This window comes from Orycteropus afer, unplaced genomic scaffold (genome assembly GCF_000298275.1).
Source record: "Orycteropus afer afer isolate SDZICR_OR568_19922 unplaced genomic scaffold, OryAfe1.0 scaffold00020, whole genome shotgun sequence".
NCBI classification, from domain to species: domain Eukaryota; kingdom Metazoa; phylum Chordata; class Mammalia; order Tubulidentata; family Orycteropodidae; genus Orycteropus; species Orycteropus afer.
The window spans coordinates 2,976,784-2,987,206 of NW_006921607.1; the positions used below are offsets into that span (position 1 = coordinate 2,976,784).

At 47.5% G+C, this 10,423-nt stretch overlaps 1 protein-coding gene across 1 annotated transcript in view; it reads right to left on the minus strand.

Moving 5' to 3' along the window:
• The window catches only part of TGM3 (transglutaminase 3), a 63,309-nt gene extending 53,115 nt beyond the window's left edge, over window positions 1-10,194 (minus strand). The window contains exon 1 of the mRNA XM_007934691.1: window positions 10,188-10,194. Coding sequence (XP_007932882.1) covers window positions 10,188-10,194 — 7 coding nt within the window. The remainder of the gene's footprint in view (window positions 1-10,187) is intronic.
• Window positions 10,195-10,423: the final 229 nt, after the last annotated feature.

Consider the following 10,423-nt stretch of genomic DNA (forward strand, 5'->3'; position numbering starts at 1 on the left):
CAGTTGCTTGTGGTAGATCCCACCATGGAGTTGCTTGCCAGTCTCCTCATGGGGATTAACTACCACCACCTGCCCAGCCACTCAACCAGGCCCCGCCAAGTTGACACACAAACCAAACTACCATAGAGACAGAGGGGCACTTTGCATGTCCCCACTAGCTAGGTTGGGGGTGATGATCATCATCATAATACTGGCTAAAGCTTGTTGAGTATCTATGATGTACTAGTCATTGTTCAGAGTATTTTACATGTACCAGCTCATTTAATCCTCACCACAACCCTGTGAAGTGGGCACATTTAATATTCTTGTTTTACAGACAAGGAAACCAAGGTACAGAGAAACCAAGTAACTTGGTCAAGGTCACACAATTCCTGACTAGAGGAATCCAGCCCAGAGGGCTCTCAAGCCCAAAGGAACCTTACTCCCCATTAGGAGTGGGATGAGGTATGCAAGATTTTTCTGAACTAGAGGGATCTCTGGTGGCATAATGCCTAAGGCATTTGATTGCTAACCAGAAGGCTGTCGGTTCAAACCTATGAGTCACTCCTTGCAAGACTGGGTAATCTACTTCCGTAAGATACCGCCTTGGAAACCCAAGGAGGGGTTGCTATGACTCGAAATAGACTTGACCAAAGTGAGTTTGGTTTTTTTATAGAGGGATGAGGAAAAGGGAAATTCATATGTTTCTCCAGACTACTGTGTATCACCTACAGTTAACAGTATACAATGATACAGATATTTTTGTGGGTTGCCATGTTGCTTGCCATCAAGTCGAGTCTGACTCATGGTGACCCCATGTGTGCAGAGTACAACTGCTCCATAGGGTTTTCAAGTTGACCTTTCAGAAGCACATCTCCAGGCCTGTCCTCCGAAGTGCCTCTGGGTGAGTTCGAACAACCAACCTTTCAGCTCGTAGCTGAGAGTTTAATCATTTCTGACACCCAAGGGAGCCTACATAGACAGAGGCGTAGACATAGAACATCAGCACAATCCTTACAAAAACTGGAAACTGAGCCTCAGAGAGACAAAGTATCTTATCTGAGGTCAGATATCTAAGAATTGGCAGAGTCAGGATTTACTGAAGCCAGGTCTCAGTGACCCCAAATGTCCCTACCCTGTCACCATGGTCCTCAGTTCTCCCCTGGAAGGGTCCCATACCGGTTAGTACAGATGGTGCCCTAGGAGGTTAGGGTCTCGCCATGCATTACCCTCCATGCTGGCATTTATATCCTGACAAACAGGAGAGAGTGAGCACCTGAGAAGGGAAAATGAGCTTCCAAAGGGTGTGGACAGAAGGGAATGGCTTCCATGGGAAGGCATCCATGGTTGAAAGCATGTATGTGAAGCTTTGGGTGTGGTTTCTGACACTCTTCTCTCTACTTCCTTCAGTCACTGCCCCACATCGAACCCCAGGATTGGCTCTGCCCCCCAAAGATCAAGGATCCAGTGACCCTGTCTGTGTTTGCCCATCCATGCCCTTGACAAAGCACTCACCACAGCCCTCTCTGCCACAGGGTGTTCTGGAACAGAAAAAGGAAGACAACACACAACCATCTAGGGCTGCCTCTGAGTTTATGGGCTTCTTGGATATTTATGAGCCTCAGCCTGGGTGAGGGGAAGAGTGAAGGGAGGGTTGTTTGACCCCAACAATTGACTCATCAACTTACATACTTGAAAAACACAGAGTGAAAGGAGCCTTAGAGATGGATCATGTACTCCCCTAACCCTTAGTACAGATGTGAGGACATGGAGGCCCAGAGAGGTTAAATGGTTCGCCTCCAGTGGGACGTCTCTGGACTCTCATCCCAGTGCTCTTCTCACAACTGCCTGCCAGAGTAACTACTTTACCTGTACTGCCTCTAAACTCACTGCCATCAAGTGAGATCCTACTCACAGCGACCCCTCCTTGGGTTTCCAAGGCGGTATCACTATGGAAGTAGATTGCCCAACATTCTGTGCAATTTCTCATCTTTGTTGCCTGGGGATATCAGTGTGACCATGTGTAGTTCCCCACTCTGGAGTGACAGAGACTGCCTAATGTGCCCAATATTCAATCACTCCTTCACCTTGGTCATAACCCAGCCCCCACATTAATAAGCACTAGATTTTCCAGGCTTTCCTGCAGCTGGGTGGTCACATGAAGAGTTCTGGCCAATGACTTGTAGGCAGAAATTGTATATATTAGTTTCCAAGAAAACTCTCTCTTTCTTTAATTGAGGTGAAATTCACATGGCATAGGTAACCATTTTTCAAGTGTACATTGTGGTGGCATTTGATACAAACACAATGTTGTACAACCATCATTTCTATCTAGTTCTAAAAGAACCTCTACCGGTTAGCCGTCACTCCCCACTTCCCCTTTCCCTAGCCTCTGGTAACCACTAATCTCCTTTCTGTCTCTACAACATTGCCTATTCTGGATATTTCATATAAATGGAATCACACAATATGTGGCTTTTTGTGGTTCACTTTTGTTACTCAGAATAATGCTTTGGGGGTCCATCCATGTTGTAGCATGTATCAAGACTTCATTCTTTTTATGATGGATTAATTTCAATTATACATACATACTACATTGTGTTTATGCAATCATCTCCTGATGGACACTTGGGTTGTTTTTACTTTACGGCTGTTGTGCACTAGTGCTGCTATGACCATTTGTGCACAAGTATGTATTTGAATACCTCTTCAATTCTTTTGAGAAAATCTCTTTTTAAAAACAGATAGGGTGTTTGCACAGGGAGATAGCTCAGAGAGCAGGAATGCATATGAAAGAAGGACACAGGGAAAAGGTAACCACAGTGAGGAAGTGGGAAGAGAGCAGTTACATTATGGGAATTACAATCAATGTCATGAAACAAAATGTGTATGAACGGCTGTATAGAAAATGAACTTGCTCTGTAAACTTTTACCCAAATTACAGTTTGGAAAAAAAAAAACAGATGACAAATGCCCTTTGCCAGCTTTCCTCCTCTTCCTCTGCCCCGGTGCCCAGAGTGTGGGTATGACAGGCAAGAGGTCTCACAGCTGTTTCAGGAATGCAGGGCCCTATGATAGGATGGCCGAGTGGGAAGGTACACAGCCGGGGCCCTGAAGATTGTGTAGCTACTTTACCAAGAATTGCCAACCTCCAGACCTCTTATGGAAGGAAAAAATAATCTTCTATCTTGTTTTTTCTCTAAGCCATTGTTACCTGGGGTTTCACTGTCATTCAGAGCCAAACCTAAGGCTGTATGCCTGGTAATGTTAATCTCTCGTCCATACTTATTCTGTGTCTATCTTTGTCAAAGAGCTCTGGTAGCATAGTGCCTAAGGCACTTGACTGCTAACCAGAAGACTGGCTGTTCAAGCCCACCAGCCACTCCTCAGAAGGAAGTTTGGTCAATCTACTTCCATAGTGATACCACCTCGGAAACCCAAGGAGGGGTCGCTATGAGTCTGGACTCAACAGCACATAACAACAACATCTTTGACAAGGCTGACATGAGAAGCACAGAACAGCCTCTGGCCGTGAGAAAGGGGAGTTCCTTGTTAACCATGTCAATCCTTATCAGCCCAGTTTCGCAATCAAGACATCCACAGCAGACGGGTGAGTGTGTCTTGTGCTGGGTGTGAGACAGGGGTTTTCACCTCCTATTCCTGAGAAGAAGACATCATAGGGGAGCTGGCAGGTGGCCCATCATGACTCATGCCCCAGTGGCTGGACTTCTCCCATTTTCCAGCTCCTTCTCCCCACTTCCTTTCTCTAGACATAGATTTTTTTTTTTTTTTTTTTTTTCTCACAGGCTTTTAGAATTAATTAGCACAGCCACTCCTTGGAAGGAAGGCTGGGCAATCTATTTCCGTAGAGATACCACCTGAGAAACCCAAGGAGGGGTTACTATGAGTCGAAATTGACTCGATGGCGGTGAGAATAGAAATGCTAAAAATCATCCAACCAAGTGGCCTTCAAGTTGTCACCCACCCCATGGAGACCACATTAAGGAAAACATTTTACAAAATGTCAACACACATGGATCCGTAACTGACACGAAGTTACACAGAACAATACTGCCCCTTGGTAGGCATAATGTACTCTGATATTTTCTCTTTTATTTCATTTTATTTTATACTGCTGGTTAAACAACCCATTAACTTAATTTCATAACCTGCTAGTGGGCAACAGCTGACAGTTTGAAAAGCAGTGACATAATCCAATATTCCCATATGACAGGTAAGAAAACAGGCCCAGAAAGGGGAAGCAATCTGTGTGAAGTCACAGAGCAGTTTAGAAGCAGTGCTCAGAAGCCCAGGACCCAGGTCTCAGGTCAGTGACATCACTGGGGTTGATGTCACCCAGTGCAGTAACTCACGGTGTCACACACACACCCCTACCCCCTGGGCAGGGCTGGCTAGCCGGCTGGCCATACCTCGGGCAGAGTGCCCCACTCCCCAGGGCCAAGCCCAAAATGGTGTGGCTCCACCCCTCCCAGCTGCTGTGGTCCACCACCCTAAACCATGACCGGCAGGGGTGGAGTGGGTGGGGAGGTGGTGATAACAAGTTACCACACTGGGTGATGGGTGACACCAATCCTAGTGGCACCACTGCCTTGGCGGCCCTTCCCTCTGCAACATTGGCCCTGCCACCACCACTGCTGCTGTCAACTCACAGCAGCCTTACGTATAACAGAGCAAAACAAACATCTTGGGATACCACATATAATGATAAAAGCAAGCCAAGAGTAGAGAAAGGGTAGGGCGTTTTTGTGGGCTACTACTTATGTGCTAAGCTTTAGGCTTTATGTCCTTTAATAGCAACCCTGCTTGGGTTTCTGAGGTGTATTTCTATGGAAGCAGATCGCCCAGTTTTCCTTGCAAGGAGTGGCTGGTGGGTTGGAACCACCAGCCTTCTGGTTAGGAGTCAAAATACCTTTGGCACTATGCCACCAGAGCTCCCTTAATAGTCACAGAATCCCAATAAGGAAAATATTGTCAGCGCCATTGTACACACAAGAGATTTGTAAGCTAGGTGAAGTCACTTGCTCACTATCACAGCCTAGACCCAAGGCCAGATAGAAGCCAGTTTTGCCTGACCACATATAACTCCTGCCGTCCTGCAGCTACCCATAGTGGTTGTTGTGGCAAGGATTTGGACACAGTTCCTGGGGGCTGCCAGAGAGAAGGCACCACCCACAGCCAACTTCCTGCCTAAACGTTTTAAGACCAGGCTGAGAGAAGAGGAAGGAGGGACTCCTCAGCCTACTTCACTTCCAAAGAGAGAGCTTAGGATCTCTTAGCTGGAGTCAGCTCTGAACTCCAGCTGCACATAAAAGTCACGTGGAGAGTGTTAATACTAGTCTGGGTCCCATCCCAAACCAATGCAATTAGAGTCTTGAGTAAAGGATAGCATTGGCATTTTTTAAAAGCTCTCTTGATGATTCTAACGTGTAGCCAGAACTGAGAATCACAACTTCAGATCTGTATGTCACTTCACACTTATCAAAGACTTTTTCCATTAATTATCTTAACCCAAGGGAGGCCAGGGAGGAAGCTGAGGCTAAGGGAAAGAAATTCAGACTGCTCTGAACCCATCTCTCAGCCTTACGAAAGCCCCTGGTGCCATGTTCCCTCCACTCCTAAGGGATGGAAAAGAATTTCCTAACTTGGGCACACCCTCAAGAGGAACACAATCCCTCCCTCGGGAGGACAGCACGGTGGGATGGAGGAAAACCAAGAAATTATTGGAGGCGAACAAGAAGAGCCCACAAATACAGAAATTGTTGTTGTTGTTGTTAATGTGCCGTTGAGTCAGGCCTGACTCATAGCGACCCCTCGTTGGGTTTCCGAGGCAGTATCACTACGAAAGTAGATTGCCCCATCTTCTTTCTGAGGAGTGGCTGGTGGGTTTGAACCACCAGCCTTCTGGTTAGCAGTCAAGTGCCTTAGGCACTATGCTACCAGAGCTCCCAAATACAGAAATAGGAGCCTGGAAATACATGTGTGTGGTTGGCAGGGTGAGGGGTGCTTGTCCTGGGGAGGCTCTTAGTAATGGGAGAGGTCCCCCCAAGAATGAGTCTTCATTAGAAAATGGACTTAATCTCATTGGATTCTTCTTAGGACCCCAAAAGCTCATGAACGAAGTTCCAGGGTAATAATAAGCTTGGTTTATTGAAGGAGTCCCTGGGGGTGCAAACAGTTAAGCGCTCAGCTATTAATCAAACCCGCCCAGAGGTGCCTCAGAAGAAAGGCCTGGAGATCTGCTTCTGAGAGGTCAAAGCCATGAAACCCTCTGGAGGACAGTTCTACTCAGCAGCAAATGGTGTTGCCACGAGTTGGAATTGACAGCAGCTGGTTGGTTGGTTTAGGGTTATGGAGCACCAATGAGTTGGATGCAGTTAATGCACTCAGCTGCTAGCTGAAGTTTGGAGTCCACCCAAAGGTGCCTCAGGAAAAAAATGCCTGGTGAACTACTTCTGAAAAATCAGCCACTGACACCCCATGAAGCACGTACTACTCTGACACACATGGAGTCGCTATGAGTCAGAGTTGACTCAACAGCAACTGGTTTGGTTTATGAGATAAATACCACCAGTAACTCCATGGTAGACATGAGGAAATAGAGACACACAGGTTCAATAACTGGCCCAAGATCACTCCGATAGTAAAGGACAGAGCTGAGATGCAATCCGGACTTGCACTCTTAACCCTTCTGCTATCCTACCTCTGCATATAATCCAACAGTAACAAAAATTGAAACAGGGACATCTCTTGTTCCAGGTGGGATGAAACTGCTGGCCAATGTCTCTGATGGACAGGTTCTGGCTTCTGTCCCAGATGAAAGAATGTGGATGGGGCTGCAGAAGAGAGGAGAGTGTATCTCCTCATTCCAAACACCGCGCAGAGCCACAAGCCTCTGACCCAGAGGAGTGGTCTGCTTTTCAGAGAGAGCGTTGATGATGCTCCAGTCCAGGTGGCTGGAACAAGAAGCTATTACCCAGCCCATAGAGAGGCCGGGAAGCTCCTCAAAGATTTACAAAAAGGAAGAGGCAGGAACCTAGGAGCAATTCCTGATGGCTTCCACAGCAGAAAGAGCCACCAGTGTCCCAGCTCCAGGGGAAAAAAAAATGTTTTATGACAAACCCACAGGTCCAGAATGTCACAGGTCGTTTAGAAATTGGGGAAATGACATCCACAGAAGGTAAGGTCTTGAAGCTTAGGCCAGTGCTGTGCCAGCAAAGTAGCTGGCAAGAAAAGCGCATTGCCACAACTGGATGGAGGCTCTGGCTTTTCCCAAGCAGAGGTCTCTGCCTAAGAACTCTGCTGCTAGTCCACGGATGCCCAGTGGATTTAGGGTTGCTTTCCCTCCACTCAAGGTCTGACATCTGTGTTCACAATCTACATCCAAGCCCAATGAGCTGAGCTCTGGGGCTCCAGCCTCAATAGGCAGCAGGCAGAGGATGCCTCGCCATTTGGCTTCCCACCATTGTTCTATCCATGGCCAAGCTACCCACCCCACCAAGGAGCAGAATAACTGACTCTACAGGAACCAGAGGACAGAGTCCTCTTAAATCAGCTGTAAACTTATACTTTTTTCAACCAGTAAAGTGCTTCTGATAGTTCCCTGGATCACACCTGCCTAATTACTCATTTATTTTCCTGGTCCTTCTGCCCAGAACACTATCTCTGTCTGTCTCTCTCACACTCTCTCTTTCCCACTCTCTCTCTCTCTCTCTCTCTCTCTCTCTCACACACACACACACACACACACAAACTATTCCTGACCAAGTCCAACCCATCTTCCATAACCAAATGCCATCTATTCTCAGGGTCTTCCTTGTCCAACCCCAACCAAGACTGATCACCTCTTCCTTCTGGTTCCCCTAGTACTCGGTTTGTGTTCGTCATGCAGCCTAATCATAGTCCACCTGGCCTACTGCATAGCCTGCATCTTACTGATCCCAAGGTTCTTCAGTGCATCTAGCACGGGCCCCTCCACTTAGGTGTCCAACAGGTAAATCATTCCATCAGGAAACACTAACTGAGAACTTACTGGCTGCATGACTAGGAGCTGAGCTAGGAGCTGCATGCGTGACAAATATAAGGAAATGAACGCGTTCACCTGCCGCCCTCCCTTTTTTTTTAAAAAAAAAAAAAAAAAAAATTGAGAACTTAGTGCAAATTCAATTCCCATGTGTTTGCTTTTTTTCCTATCTCAATCTATTTATTGTGATTTGAGTGAAAGTTTATAGAGCAAATTGGTTTTCCAGTCAACTGTTCATACACGTTTTGTTTCATGACAATGACTGCAGTTCCCACAATGTAACAACTCTCTTCCCATTTCCTCCCTGTGGTCACAATTCCCACTGTTCTCTCTGCCTGTTTTTAAAATTGATTTTTCCCCAACCAACCATTGTCCACATTGTGTTATGATCTTAGAACATGTCTGGTTTCAGTGTTGAGATCTAAGAGTTCGTGATCTCCCTGAATCACAGGCTCCCTGGACTGCTGTGACCCCCTTAATGTGAGCAGATCTCATAATAGGCTGGCTATGCATGTGGGTTTTGTGGAGTAAGGTGGGTGCCACCTTACCTCCCCACCTCTGCCCTGTTCACTGTGGGGATGAGTACATTCTGGGGCCACCTGCTGTCTGCATCTGGAAGGAGTCTAAAAATTTGCGTATTTCAAGCCCCTAACCTTGCAAATAGGAGCTCTGGTAGCATAGTGGCTAAAGCACTTGACTGCTAACCAGAAGGCTGGCGGTTCAAACCCACCAGCCACTCCTCGGAAGGAAGGTTGGGCAATCCTACTTCCGTAGTGATACTGCCTCGGAAACCCAAGGAGGGGTCGCTATGAGTTGGGGCCGACTCAACGGCACTAACAACAACAACAACAACAACCTTGCAAATGGGAACTGGAGGATTCTGGCAGTGACCACAGCTTGTCTAGTAAGTTGTTGGTAACAGAGTTCAAGTGAGAAACCTGGTCCAGGACTGCTCATCTTTGTTCCAGATGTCACAGGCACCCATGTATGAACTCAGCTCTGGTGGCAGGACACAGTGGAGGGGCTACTGCCGGGACCTAGTCTGGATCCTCCTACCTACTTGCTAGGTGACCCTGAAAAGTCTCCACCCCTTGCTGGGCAGTGGGGACAGGAAGATGGCCTGGATGAAAGCTAGCATCCCTTCTTGCTAAAGTCTACAGGATCCAGAGCTTCTCTACTAAGCAAGCCAGCAATGATGCATTTTTCTTCAGGAGGAAATGTGGGCCAGGGGAGGCAGCCCCCATCCCAACCCCTCTGTGATTTTCAGAGTAGCCAGCACTTGCCTTTTGAATCTTGCCCAGTGATTTCTTTGCTAGCCTTCCTGTGGTCCAGACCGCCGTTCACGATATTTTACAGATTTGACTCATCCTTGTTTGGGTTTGGTGTTGCTGTCAACCCACTAGGGCTATGCTTATCCATGACAGGCAATAATTAGCTCACTGCTTAGCAGAAGTGCAGTCTAACAAGAGCTGGAACCTCGACAGTAACTGCAGAGCTAAAAAATCTGCATTTCTTGTTCTTTTCATCTCCCTGACCTGGCACTGCTTGCAGGGACCATGACAGTCTTGGGCCACACCTGCTCCTCCTGCTACTGGCAGGCTTCAGCTCAAGTCACTTTCCAATGAGCCTCCTGGGGCTTCCGGATGTGTGGTTTACGTAGGAGCATTCCTGTGGTGCTGATGGTTTCTTTTAAAGCTACTTATACGCTGCCACTCTCTCCCTCCCTCATGCCCTTACAGCTCTGAAATGTGCTTTTCTTTGCCTATTGCCGACGGCTGGGCAAAGACATTGAAAGCCATGGGAAGCTGGCATGACTTTACGAGTAAAGACCAGTGTGTTTAAAAAACAACAACAACAGGGTCAAGCTTGTCTGTCTGTGTACGGGGATGTGACCTCGCACTGCTTTTAACATCCTACCTGTTACTCAAGAATACATTCCAAACATGTTCCACCCCACGGAGAACAGATCCTCTTCCACTCCTGGGAATGTGCTAGACACATTGGGCAGCTACTGAGAACGGGCCACCACTGAATAGAACCGTACAACCCTAAATCTAGCTCCAGTAGCTCCAGGGAAGCTGTCCTGGTGACACTCTGACTCCCCAGGCTGACCCAGAGGAAGCAGGGCTCCCAACTAGGGTTCAGGGAGAAGACGCCTCGCACTCACCAGTCATGTTGCGCCTTCCTTTGCCTCTTCCGAGCTCGGCTGGGGATGGCACAGTGTGTGGGGAGACAGGCTGCCCGGGATTGCCTTACCATTTATAGAAGCCTCTCCTACACACCCCAATTAGAATTCTAATGAGGTGGGCGAGGCACCAGGTCATTCCTGTAGTGCCTGTAAACGTTTCATTTACGACATGCTTGTCACCCAATGGAAGGTCATCACGCTTATGCAAGACCAGC